At 50.9% G+C, this 14178-nt stretch overlaps 1 protein-coding gene across 1 annotated transcript in view; it reads right to left on the bottom strand.

The window, feature by feature from the left end:
* LOC144168035 (uncharacterized) overlaps nucleotides 1-14178 on the bottom strand; it is a 50228-nt gene that overhangs the window by 15339 nt on the left and 20711 nt on the right. Inside the window, exon 7 of the mRNA XM_077697125.1 lies at nucleotides 541-944. Coding sequence (XP_077553251.1) covers nucleotides 541-944 — 404 coding nt within the window. The remainder of the gene's footprint in view (nucleotides 1-540; nucleotides 945-14178) is intronic.

The following is a 14178-nucleotide window of genomic DNA, read 5'->3' as shown; positions in this document are numbered from 1 at the left end:
CCCCCCCCCCCCTCCAATTGCTACTGGTGTAAATACCATGCCAAAATTTTTACTGCAGTACTGAGCACGTGTACATAACATACGGTTTTAAGTTAACGGCCACCACCATTTTCGCCAGGGTCACCTTTGGAATTTGGGTGGAACATTATTGCAAGCTTGAGGAAAGAATAAGGACAAGATAGGGCGCCTCTTTTCTGTTCTTATTCTTTCCTCGAGGTGGGCTTGAGCATGAAAGAAAATCCCAAAATGAAGTACCAACTAGCCCACATAGACTTCTTAATTAATTCAGCTGGGTTCACCTTTAGTCATTTAGAATGAGGGTCCAAGGGTTCGTGCTTGAATTATTTGGTTTTTGTGCATATCATTCTGTTATTACATCACAAATTTGAACCAACTTGGCCAACTCGTCATCCTTCAGCATATATACACCGTGGTAGATATTTAGACTGCCCTAATGCTTCGCCGTCGGAATCACCGAGCGTAGTAGCGTTCAATAAACGTAATTGTTTCTAGAGGGGTGGCTTACGTGGCTCGACTAACCTGTCTTGTAGGAATAGCGGACGTGGGCGGCTTCCTGGGAGACTGCATCGTGGACGACGTCGGGAACAGATCGCAGGGGACGACTCTGGCTTCTCCGTTCTCGCCGGGGACGAGGCGGAAGCAGAGATTGTTCTCAAACGCTGCCACTGAGGCTGGCTTAGGCTTGGGCTTTGCTTTCTCTGGATGCGCACCCGGCCGGAAGTGCTGAGCGATGCCACCCTGTGCTTTTGGGCGGCCCTGGGGAGCTAATCCCCTCTCAGCACCGCTGCTGACGCTGAGGTTTGTCTGCACGATCGTGTAGTCATCCCCGGATTCACCGAGAGGGTCCGGCTTCGAATCAACTTTGACGGCAAGGTTGATGACGGTGTCCTTCGGTGTAGTCCTCTCCATCGTATCCTGGGTAGCTGCGGGAAAAAGTTTTGAAAATAATGGCTGCTCGTTCTATTCCCGAGCTGCTCGATACCGAGGCCCATATGCGGTGTCGGAGCGGGCGTATATGGTGCTGTCCTAGTTGTGTTCGTCGCACACTTAGTGCCACGACGTTCATTCAATTTTCTGCTGCAATATACTAGAGGAAAATCTGTCGCTGTAATCTCGTGCCGCCATGGGCGCCGCCATAGCAGCTAAAACGTTCTCTCCCTACTTGGCTTGGCTTTCCACATAGCTTAATTTGGCTCCTGATGATGAAATTTACAAAAAAAGAGCAACATTTTTTTGAAGCTTTTGAAAAAAAACACGCCAAATAAACCTTCGAGCTCCACTGTTTTATTGATAAAACATCTTTACATAAACGTGTATAACGATACTGTTATTTCGCAGCAACAGGCTATTTTTAGCTACTTAGCGAGCCATGCCAACTAACGATAGAACTTTCCTCCTCGGTACATGACGATAGTGAACCAGGCGTGCTCGCTGAAGCGGGCTTCGCCTAGACTCTGGAGCCAGGTTTGCCACGAGTAAATATTAGTAGAACACTATGACGCTGTCTACTTTGTCAGGTATGGTGGTCAATGATGTGTTGAAGCTTATGCAACAGCGCGTAGGGGTACGGATCTGCGTTTCGCGCTCAGCTGGCAGAGGATTACGCAGCTTGGCCGGCAGAAAAAAAAGAAAAACTGCAGCGTCTCACGCGACTGAGGGACTGAGCAGAATAGAGGTGGGGCTTGCCAAGGTGAGGCAGATTGGGCGTGCATGATCAATGGGCCGTCGAGGCTTGACGGTGACGTGTATACGTCGGGTGTCGTCGGGCAGCCCCATGGGCCACCGCCACTCCCCCACCCTAAAACCAGAGTTCCAATAAAGTGGATTCTCTCTCTCTCTCTCTCGGGTGTCGTGGCGAACGCTGCTGCATTTCAGCGGAGCTGACAAATCTCCAGCGTTTTCCCGCATGTCGTTGCCATCGAGCTTCCTGGGAGACCGGCAAATCAACATTTCAAAACCGGTTCTTTATCTTCGAAAGTGAGACGCGCGACAATAAATACATAAAATATCAGCTAACAGTTTTGTAACACTGCCGAAAGAGCGTCAGTGAAGTGATGTTATGACAACCTAGAATGCACTTTGCTGCAGTGCGATACAGTGAAATGCAATTACATGTTAAAAGTGCTTCTCTGTATTCTCCTTTTTCTGTTTCCCGACAACAAAGTGAATAGTCCTGTACAATGATTACTTAATTGAACAGAGTATACATGGTATGATATGTATATGCCTGATGTTTCATAAGAATACTGGCCAAAGCTGCCAACCATTCGCACATGCACCGTCACCTGACGCCAGTGAATGCCGATTGTTTTTCTATTAGAAGCCTTTGATACGATCAAGCTGTGTGTGAGGTCCTTGTATACTCAAGTGATAGGCATCGGGATTGCAACCGCGATTTTTGGGGAAGATTCAAGGTAGATGAAGCTTTTCTTGCCGATCTTTACCTGCCTGATACTGAGGGAAGGGAGCTCACAATAGAGGTCTACATCTTTCTTAAGTTGGAGCTCCTGCCGCATGGTAAGGTGGTCGCAGTTTAAATCGTTTGTGTATAATGAAGGTGAAATAGGTGCCACTTCATGTCTTTGAACGATTAACCATTGCTTGAGGTGGTGTAGATCGGCCTGGTTGGCGAAATGCTTGCTGAACCCAGTGGCAGGGTGGGCCTGAGGGCATATTACACTGCTTGTGGTAATTCCCCGAGGCATTAGGAAGATCACATATTTCTCGTATTTGTGAAATTTTGACAGCGGCTTGCCAGACTCTGATTTCTACAAAATAAAAAAAATCCTAGATCAATCAGCTTTTTATTTTTAGGATGCGGGGGCTTTAGCATTGTTTCATTTCATTGGAGGGTGGTGGCTTGAGGTTTTTAGAGAGTGCTGTAAGAAATTTGGGGCTCATTGGGTTTGATCATCTTGAGGGTCACCGGCTTTGTCCCCGTATACGCCGTCTTTAGGGTCCTCAGTTTACCACCTTCACTGATCAGAAACGTTTGCGGAGCTGGAGTCAGGAAGGGTCACTTGAATCGCAATGACCGCGGACTACGGTGAATGAGCGGTTTTAGTACAAGGGAGCAAGGGTCTGAACGACTCCAGCATGCCTTTCTTTGGCAGGGTGCGCTGGTTACTCTACTGTAGGCACACTGTACCGGCAAATCGAGAGTTGAGTGCCACCATGACTACGAAGGCACATGCAAGACCACGTTCGCTTGCATGGAGCGCGAGCAGCTCAAGCCCCAGCGGCTATGGATAACGGGAGCTATATAATAAAGCTGCTTTGCGGGAGAAGTGTGAAACACGGTAATAAGAATCCTCCATGGCACGCTCTTCATAAATTTCCGCATTCGTGCCTCTTTTTTATCCCTGGATGTCTGAGTTTTGAAGTACGAATGCTTTTGAGTAGCGAAGCTGCAATTCCTGCAGGACACCCACCGGAAGTGGGGTGAGGGTACCACTATAAATACCAAGCATGTAATACCAAGCATGTAATGTAGAAGAAAGTACTACAGCTGCATCTTACCGGTACTCACCTACGGGGCAGAAACTTGGAGGCTCACCAAGAGGGTTCAACTTAATTGAGGACGACTCAGCGGGCAATGGAACGGAAGATGATAGGTGTAACATTAAGGGACAAGAAGAGAGCGGAGTGGGTCAGGGAACAAACGCGTGCTAAGGACATATTAGTAGAAATTAAGAAGAAATGGACGTGGGCAGGGCATGTAATGCTAAGGCAAGAGAGAGAGAGAGAGAGGATAAACATCTTTAATTTAGAGCTTAATGGTGCAGGATGGTGAGAGCACCACCGGTGGGGGACGTCCGCTAGTTCGGGATGCCCAGGTCCTTGCTGGCTGCTCGTGCCCTCTCTATCAGCATGCGCTGGGTCAAGAGGTCCGAGCTGGACAGCCGGTCCACCTCGTACGTAGGACGGGGATTGGGTGTGAGGGATGGGGGTTGTTGGCACTCCCAGACCAGATGGTACAGGGTGCCTGGTTGGGGGCAAAAGTGGCAGGTCCTATAATACTGGTTGGGGTAGATATGATGGAGGAGGGTACAGTGCGGGTAGGAGTTGGTCTGTAGCCGGCGGAGTGTGGTCGCTTCGGCCCTGGAAAGGTGGGAGTTGGGTGGAGGGAACTGCTGGCGCTCGTGTCTGAAGTGAGCGAGAACGTCCGCGTAGCCATTCATTGTGTGGGGGGCCTTCGTGTCTTGGCTCTCTTCGGAAATGGCCCGGAGGGTGTGTACGCAGGCAGCGGCGTGTGCCGCCTCATTTCCACCGAGAGACTCGTGTCCAGGGGCCCAAACGATATGAATGTCGGGAAGCTGCGGGATGGAATTCGGGATTTTGAGGGAGAAGGGTGATATGCGGCCGAGCTGGTAGTTGCGGCATGCTACTTGCGAGTCCGTAATGACTGTAACGTATTCGCTATGTGTTGTGGTTGCTAGGGTGATGGCGATTTCCTCAGCGGCGTTTGTAGAGGTGGTGGATATTGTGGCGGCTGTGACTTCGGTTCCCTGGTGGCCTAAAACCGTGACTGCGTGGGCGGGTTTGCGGGTGTAGCGTGCGGCGTCCGTGTAGCGTGTCGTAGGGTTCCCGGCGTGCTTCTTCGTAACTGCATCGACCCGTGCTTTGCGGCGTGGTTTGTTGTAAAGGGGGTGCATATTCCGCGGCACGGGAGCTACACGAATGTGTTGACGGATGTGGAGGGGGACACGTTGGGGCTGGTCTTCTTTGGGCGGTACCGGGTATCCGAGGCGTGTAAGGGTGTCTCGTCCGGTAGGTGTCAGCTTGAGACGGGTGATTTGGGAACAGCGATGAGCCTCGTGCAATTCTTCCAAAGGGTTGTGTACCCCTAGTTGGAGCAACTTGCGCGTGGATGTTGAGGGGGGTAGGCCAAGGGCGAGTTTGTAGGCTTGGCGGATAAAAGTATTGAGTTTTTCTTTTTCGACGAATTTGAGAGCCAGGTATAGTGTGCCGTAATTCAGACGACTGATCAGTATTGATTGAGTTGTTCTCAGAGTGTCCTTCTCCTGAAGGCCGTAGCGGCGGTGAGCGATGCGTCGTACGAGGTGCGTCAGTTGTGTGAGAGTGCGTTTTAATGCAGGTAAGACTTGAGAGCCGCTTCCATTTTTGGGTATGTTGAGACCGAGTATGCGAAGGTGAGGGACTGTGGGTACTGCGAGGTTGTTGATCGTTCGTTAATTCCGGATCGGGGATTGGGTCAGTTTGTTTTTTGTAAGTGCGGGCACAGAGCGTGAGGAGGGCGGACTTCTCTGGGGCGCATTCCAGTCCACGAGCTCGGAGGTATGTTTGAGTGACGTGTATTGCTTCCTGAAGTGCGTCTTGTTGGGCGCCGGTGCAGCCGGTGGGGACCCACAAGGTGAGGTCGTCAGCGTAAAGTGCATGGCGTAAATTGGGGATTGCTGCGAGGAGCGGCGGCAAATCTTTCATAGCTAAGTTGAATAGCAATGGTGAAACGACGGATCCTTGTGGGGTTCCCTTGGGCGCCATTGCAAATGGGTCGGAACGGAGATGCCCAATGCCTATCGTTGCCGTGCGGTTGGTCAGAAAGCAAGCGATGTAGGAAAATGTACGTTCGCCGCAGTTGGTAGAGGCAAGACCTTGCAAGATAGCATGATGCGTTACGTTATCAAATGCCCCTTTGATGTCTAGGGCTAGGATTGATTTTTTGCTCTGATTGTTCAGGGTGTCTAGAACGTCGTCTTTAATTTGAAGTAGGATGTTCTGGGCCGATAAGTGGAGGCGGAAGCCGTACATTGTATGTGGGAAGTACCCGTTCTCTTCGATGTGGGGTGATAGTCTGTTGTGCACCATGTGCTCAAACAGTTTTCTGACACATGAAGTGAGAGAGATGGGGCGGAGGTTCTTTGGGCTTGGGAGCGGTCTGTTGGGCGGAGCGGTTTGTTGGGCTTGGGTATGAGGGTGATTTCGGCGTGCTTCCACTGTGGGGAGAGGGTTCCAGCCTGCCAATGGGATTTGAAAAATTCCAAAAGCTTTTCAAGGGCAACGTAATCAAGGTTGCGGAGGAGCTTGTTAGAAATCCGGTCTTTTCCTGGGGCTGTGTTGCGGGTTAGATGTGAACGGCTGCTTCGATTTCCGCCATAATAAAAGGTGCGTCCATGTCTGGATTGGGTTTTCCCTTGTATGACGGAAATGTCAGAGTAGTAGCGGAAATGGGTGCTTGATGCGGTTGCTGAAGCTCTCGCAATAAATCGGATTCTGTACACTGGTAATTATGTATCAGGTGCTTCAGATGGTGTTGGGTGGTGAATTTGGATTCCTTGCTGCCTAATAAAGATCGGAGTAAGTTCCAGGTGCGGCGGGTGCCGGGCGTGCCTTGAAGTTGGTTGCAGAACTCAGCCCAGTTTTGTTGGCTAAGTGGTTTAGCGTACCCATCTGCCTATGCTGTGATTTGAGCGATGCGGATGCGGAGTTTCTTATTTGTTCTGTTCCTTTTCCACCTTCGAAGCAGGCCTTGTCGGGCATCCCAAAGATGGAGCAGGTGTGCGTCAGTGGCTGGGGTTTCTTGGGTTAGGGCAATTTCTTTTGTGTGCTTCTTGGCCGTGTCAAGTAACCGTTGGATCCAGTCATCTAGATTAGTGATGGAGTCCGCAGGGGTGTCGTCTCGAAAGTCTTTCCAATTAGTGAGTCTGGAAGTGCCGATGCGTTGATTAGCGTGTCTTGCGTGCGCAATTTCCAGTTTTATAGTATGGTGATCGCTGCCGGGTGTTTGTCAAGTCGCATCCACGTGGCGCTCTTGACATTAAATGTGAAGGTGAGGTCAGGGGTGGTGTCTCGGGAGATGCTGTTGCCAAGTCTCGTCGGGAGATCTGGAATCTTACACAAATGCAGAAGGCTCTGAAGTATTGCATCATATAGTGTTTTGCCTTTCTTGGTATCTTCTAGGTATCCCCACGCCGTATGTTGGGCATTGAAGTCGCCAAGGACGATTAATGTTTGTCCGCGCGTGCGCTGCGGGACGGTTTTAAGGATTTTGTCGATGCCGGTAAGGGGTTTGTTTGGGGGGCTGTATACATTAAGTACAAATATACTGGCTTGACTTTTCTTGCGTGGAATAATTTCTACAATCGCATAGTCGATCTCAGTTGGCAAAGTGTGAGATTGGGCCGTTTGGGTTGACTGTACCAGGATAGCGGCGCGTGAGCCAATGCCGGTTACATGTGTGTTGTAGCCGAGCAGAGTAAGTGTCAGAATCGGTTTCTTGCAATGCGATGACGTCGGGTTTGCGCTGTTGCGTGTAGTGGGTAAGCGTAGACTACTTGTTGCGGTAGGACCGACAGTTTCATTGCCACCGGGTGAGCGTGGATGGGGGGTTGCCTTTTCTGTTACATGTCATGGTCGGATTGGAGGGTCGATGATGTGTCGCCCAGTTCGGGGGGTAAATGCCGCCTCATGGGCTTCTCTCGTGCTTTTTTGGCCTTCTCAGTTTCCTCCAGAAAGTGTAGCCTGTGATCCAGGTTATTAAGGCGTTCATCGAGTCGTTCGCCAATGCCGCGTATGAGGCGCTCTAAGTGGATGAGGTCGACTGATGCGGATGCAGCAGCGTGTGGGATGGCGGACAAGGGCTCTAAGCTTCTGCTGGCGACTGAGGCGCCTGAGGTCAAGGATCCTGTTTCTGAGTTTGTGTCGGCTGGGGGAGTTGGGGTGCTTAGTGATTGCTGCTGAGTGATTTGTTCCATTTGTGCGAGGAGCTTCTCGATGCGCTTTTCAAGGGTTGCGGTGCGTTGTGCTGTCTGTTCGAGCTGTTGTTTCAGCAGTGCATTTTCTGCTTGAAGCATCTGGATAAGGGTGTCGGGGGGTGGTGTGATAGTGGGTGCGGCAGGCGCAGCGGGTGTGGGGAGGGGGGGAAAAGATGCACGAGCAGTGAGTGGTGGTGCAACAATGGCTGGCCAGCTTACTTGGGGAATGGTGTTCGTTTGGTTGGCAGTCTGCCTTTGGTGCTGGCTGGCATCGTAAGTAGGTGCAGGTCGATGGCTGTTCTGGTTGGCGAATTTGTGCCGTAGTTGGGCGGTGGGTGGCGGCGGTCGTAGTTTCTTTTTTCACTTTCTGCTTGCAGTCAGGTGATCTAGTACGGAGAGCTGACACATGGGTTTGCAGTCATGGTCTGGCTGGGGGTCAGGCGCGTGGCATCGCTGGCAGATGGCGATGTCGGGATTGGTGCAGACATCTCGTCGGTGTCCAAGTTCACCGCAGAGTGTACAGCACTGTATGGTCTGGCGGTAAGGGCGACAACGGGTTAATAGGCCATACGCCTTGATGTAGAATGGGACGTGAACGCCGTCAAATGTGACTAGAGCTGACGTGGATGTTCCGAGCATTCGGGCGTGCAGCATACGTGGGCCATTTGCTGATAGGATGCAGGGGAGCTGCTCGTTGGTGGTGTTGGGATCGAGCCCCGTTATTACCCCTCGAGACGTGCCGGCTTGTGGTTTCAGGTACGGCAGTACTTCTTGTGTTGTTGCCCCAAGTTGTATAGAGGTAATCTCGTTCAGTGCAAGGGCGGAGGCTTCGTCGGGGGTGCTCGCAATGATTAGGTTTTGGGCAGCTTGGGTTTGGATAGTGACACGAGCGTAGAATGCAGCTTCGGGTATGTTGCTTGCCTGCTGGATGCCCTGGTAAACTTGGCAATCGCTCCACGAAGCTACGCGAAACCCGGCTTGCGGTCTGTAGATTATCTTGTAGTCGGAGTCCGGGAGCTGTGGTCGTGGGACGCTACGCGGGGGTGTCCGACGTGCGGCTGCCGGCGTTGTTGGCCGCTGCTTGCGGGCATGGTGGTCTCGTAGTATTTGCTGCCATGGTCAGGGAGCTGGGATGGCTCTGCCGCTGTTGGGGTTGAAGTCCATGGTAGCGTTGGGTTCTGGCGGTGATGCCATGGCGATGGAGTTAGAGCCGGGCTGAAGCCCTGACTGCGTTGGTTTGGCTAGAACTAGGAACGCTAGGCTTAGCGTGGGTTCCGGCGTGGTGGGCTTTATGTGGCTGTAATCTACGTACCGCCGTCCTGCTGACGTAGCGGGTGGGCTTGACGTGAAGCGCGTGACGTTATGAAGGCGTTGGTGGTAATTTCGTCAGGCAGAGAGGACGTGGTCCACACCAAATAGACGTTTTAGTGAGCCCAAGTGAAGCGTGTGTTGGCTCTGTAGGCTGCTGATGATGATTCCCCCCGAAGGCAAGAGTCATTAAGGGTAACAGAGTGGATCCTTAGACAAGCCAAGCAAGTGTGGCAGGGTGTGGCAGAAAGTTAGATGGGCAGATGAGATCAAGAATTTTGCGGGGATAACTTGGTCGCAGTCAGCACAGGACCTGGATAATTGGAGAATAATGGGAGAAGCCTTTGCCCTGCAGTGGGCCTAGATAGGCTGCTGGTGGTGGTGGTGGTGATGATGACGATGATAATGTAATACCGACACCGCCGAACACGTGCCGAGAGCTGCCTGCTAAAGACGCTAGACTCAGCTGTCCTCCGAGAGTAGTCGTTGCCGAAGCGCTTCAACAGGAGGACTCAGATGGCCACATCTCGCTTAGCGGCACAGTATTGCTTTCCAGGTGATGCAGAGAGTGAACCATGCCCTCGAAGTTCCTTGTTGAAAAAGGATGTCAGAATTAATATGGTGTTAAAGCGTTAGGAGACTGTTCCACGGCTAAGACCGTATCTGCGCCGTCATGACTGCGCTCGCTGAGCAAAGGAGCGGGCGTTGCTCCGGCGCCGAGGTATTTTTGTTTGCACGTACGGGGTCCGCTGATGATAAAACACACTGATCATACGTTGGGCTGCGGGCGATGACCAGCCAATAGGGCACATATTTTAACGCGTGTGTGCATTTCGCCTACCCCTTTGGCTGTTTCTGTCCTGTCAACTACTAACTAAAAGTGCATTTCAGGAGGACACCCGCGGAAACGCAGCTGCAAGAATGGCAGCGCAACATTGGCACTCTGCGACAGGTGGCACCCCCGTACTATTTAGCTTAGAGTGCCTCGAGAACAGCGCAGCGTTCAAGGTGGGGACGCCGTGCTCTCGAGGCACCCTAGTTTTTCTTAATTTTTCTAACAATCCCCGTAGTCGACTCCAATGCACTTGGGAGTCAGTTGTTGAGCTATCAGGCCACATGTGTGGCCACGTTTTAGTTTTGCGTCGGAGCCGGACGTCCAGTTGACACTATATTTGTCTCCCTTTAACACGATGGCTGCTCGGAATGGCTGCGCAGCTGCGTCGGGTTGTGGAATCTCTGCTTCGACTATGGAGTCCGCACCTGCTCGTGGCAGTACCAACTGAGCAGGATTAAAATGTTTTGTCTTGTCGGCGACTTTGGCTTGTCGTAGAGTAGGGGCATAGGAGGTAAAACTGGGCCGGGCGCATATTCCGCCTTAGCTGTGCATGTAGCGACGAGATTCCGTTGACTAAGCGATGGGTTATACGTGTCTGCATTTATGAGACACGGGCGTAGCGGAGGGAGAGAGAGAGAGAGAAGAGAGTGTTGCGGTGTCAGAACACCCCGCGAGATTTTTCAAGTGGCGCATCCCCCTTCTTTCCGTCCATTTTCAGCACATGCTTTTTATACGCTTCACCTATAAGTTTAAATATAAATGGGAGAATAAGATAACAAAAAAACTGTGGTTGATTCCTCTGTCATAGGAATCGGTAAAACACGATAGTGAAATGCGCAGCGAAATCTGCCGCTGTGCATGGTTTGCGGCTCGGCGGCTGTCTTGTGGGTGTGCTTGGTGAGCGACGTCCTGCTCGCGGGTCGCTTCGACAAAGGTGTACTCGCGTCATTTCCGAGACGGATATGACGTCAGTGAAATCTTGTCGTATCCTGGCATAAAATTCCTTCATGCTAAAATATAAAACCCGAAAACGAACAACCCGTTGAACGTTGAACGTCATGATCTGATAGCAGTTGTGTAGTTTAATGTGCCAGTGCGTTGATTACAAATTCCCCCGTCAGAGCAGACTTTTTCATCGACCAGGAGTCTTCGCCCTGGATCGCCGTTTTTGTCTCCTGAACGCAGGACCTGCCACAGAACGCATTCTTCGAGGTTGTAATGGGCAGTGAGATGTTTGAGTGCCGCCCCCTGGCTCTGACGTCGGCTTAGGGACTCGCGCCGCTGTCGTCTGCTACACTCCGCTTGTGAGGGGCAACAGTGCTTGTGCTAGAAATCGCCCGCCTTGGTGCTTCAGTGCAATAAAAAGCGAATTTCCAGTAATTCAGTTATTTTATCAGCTTCTGACATCTCTGGATAATTTCAACCTGTATCCCGCACAAGTTTGCAACACGCGAGAGACAGAGAACATCTTTCTTCAGAGCAGCGGTGAGAAGATCGCGTGTAACTTACTTTCTAGCCTATTCGCGAGGTTCAATGCTCAGAGCTCCTCGATAAGTATCCAAATGCTTAGGCTTCCCTGAAGTATTTTTGAGATGCTCTTATGAAGATTCAAGTCCAATGCTACGCGCCAAGCAGCAGGCCCTTACACGCGCATCGCACAGCGGGAAATAAAACGGCTGTCTTCTATTTCTTCTGTTGTTGTTGTCTTGCATCAGATGAATGCTTTTCCTTGCCCAACGCATTAATGTTTCCGCACCTTCACAAACGACTTATTAGGAAGTTTGGGGGGTGTTTGGGATCAAGGCTTAAAACGATCGTGTGGATATTTTCGTCAGGCTGTAAGCATACCGTACCTTCTTCACAAATTGGATTTCGTTATGGCTGCATGCAAGAAGGTTTATATCCGCAGAGTGCGTTCTTTATTCACGTGCAAATGCAATGAAAAGGTTTCTGCTACGCCACTGCGAAACCGCGCCGACAACGTTGTCCACAGTACTCGAAGGCGGCTTTTTTATTCCCAATTTATATCGTAACCATCGTTATCATAATGAAATGACTCTCAACCCGCACAGTTATGACATGATTACGGTGTTGAAGGCTTGATATACTCGCTGACGAACGCAATAAAGTATACGTGCCCGTTTACAGTACAAGAAAAATTGAAACCGATGAATATGTACAAGCAGTTCTTTATTGTTTTCCAAGCGTTTCCAGCGTAAAGAACAAATCCTGGCCCACTCGGGAATGCGTTCTTTAAATCGAAGAAAATTACTCTCCCTCTAGTCTCCTGGACTGTGGACCCCGCCACCTAACCAGGTTCATTTCACTGTAAAGGTTTTCTCCTCTCCTCCCACCCCTCCGCTTGTGTGCAGTTTTACTGTAGCGGAGATCTGAATATTGTGAAGATATGGCTGTGGGAGATGTACTGAAATATGCCCCCAGTTCTCAACAAACAGAGTTTTACTGTATTTTTAAGGTACACGTGACTCGTTTTGCTCAATAAGGCTCCGTACTGATTAGAAGCGCGGTATAAAACCAGCACGCGCCTATACACACAGGTTAGTTGGAACTCAACCGGAATTTTTTGAGGCCTATAGTACATGTCGGCATACTTTCATGCCATGACAACGTGAAGTTTTGTGATAGAATACTTTCGAGCGTTCGGCAAGGTTCAAAAAACTGTTTTATCTTACATACGCTTACCGGGAATCGTCATGCCTTCTGCCAAATCCGACAGCGCCAAAGGAGAATTTGTTTTGGTCTTGCATTTTCGCTGTTCTCGGTTATTAGCAGAGTACTGTTCCCTTTGTTCGAAAGTGTTACACTAGGATCGTGCAGAACTCAGTGAGAGGATTGCCGGACGCACACACAGGACGAAGTGCATTTACAACATATTGGAGGCGGTGGACGGCCACTTCAAGAAAATAACGGTAACTCAAAAAATTACCCCGCATTTCCCCGAGGGGGAAAATGTGAAAGTGCGAATGCACGGTTGTCGGCCCGCTTGCGGCGCTTGCGCTCAGCCCCCGCAGCCCACCGCCTCGCCGCCTTCTCTTCCATCTCTTCCATCGGGTTTGTAGTATCACGTGTACACCACGTTATCAAGCCGCTATAACGTCGCTGAGTCGCCAACGCACGCCGCTGACGACGTAGTTTGAATGCGTTAAAGATATAAGGCGCGTCTAACACTGATATCACCGTCGCGTCCGTAGCTTGGTCGGTAGAGCGTCGCGCTGCGGCCGCAAAGTCCTCGGATCGAAACCTGGCGCCGGATGCTGTTTCTTTTTCAAATATAGAGGAGCACTGCGGACGCCAACGCCGCCGCCGGCGGTGGATGGTTTGGGGTCGCTTATAAAGTGTTAAAAGAAATGTTCACAAAGCGGGTTCAGTTAGCTTTCCGCGGCACTGGCTGGCGCTAGGCCCGCAAAACAGCTGCGTTAAGCACGGCTCACCGGTATGCCTCGTTGGAGCAACGTGGTCGTCGAGGGTGAGGGTGCCATCATAGTAGTGCCATCTCAGTTGTCGACAGTGCAAGCGATGGCGAACTGATACAGCCTTTTTCTTTTCGGATGGCGTAGGCTTCCCATATCTCGCGGGTGATCGTTTCTGAAGATTTAAAGAGCACCGTGGTGCTTTCGAATTTCGCAGAGCACCCACGTCTGGCGCAGTGGGCAGCCAAGTGCCCTGGGGCTGAGACTTGCTTGCACATATTTTTGTTTCTCTGAGTCGTTCGTTAACGCAGCGTCCAGTTGGCCTATGTAAGCCTTCCTGCATTACATAGGTGTCCTATAGACAACCCCGGAGCAGCATTCGACAAACTTACGCGTGTGCTTAATGCCACAACCTGTTTGTTTAGCATCTCTGGTTTTGTTAGCCATCTTGCACAGCATTTTTAGCTTTTTGGGAGCAGAAAAAACAACCGGGACATCATGCCTCGTGCCAACCTTCTTTAACCTTTTGGAAAATTTGTGGATGTACTGCAGCGTCCGTGATTTTAAGCCTTTTATTGTGATAAAAAGTTACGCACAAACAAAATCTGTTGCGGACAAGCATAAGACATCAAGCGAGCGCAAAGAAACAGCAGGTAGAGCGAGCCCGAGTGAAGCAGACGACAAATGCGAGAATCCGCCGACGTCATGGGGACGCGCTTCGCAGCGCTGCCCGTGGTCGGGCACACCGCCAATAACGTACTCTTTAGTACGAAAAGTTGCTTCCCCGCAAAAAGACCCTCTGTGCAGGCGTGCACCCTTTAAAGGCCGCTTGCTTCATTGTACTGGCGTCACTTCCGTGACGGATATG

The sequence above is a fragment of the Haemaphysalis longicornis genome, unplaced genomic scaffold, assembly GCF_048455015.1.
Source record: "Haemaphysalis longicornis isolate Haplotype H1 unplaced genomic scaffold, Haemaphysalis longicornis Haplotype H1 scaffold_2, whole genome shotgun sequence".
Lineage (NCBI taxonomy): Eukaryota > Metazoa > Arthropoda > Arachnida > Ixodida > Ixodidae > Haemaphysalis > Haemaphysalis longicornis.
This window is presented reverse-complemented; position numbering and strand designations above follow the sequence as displayed.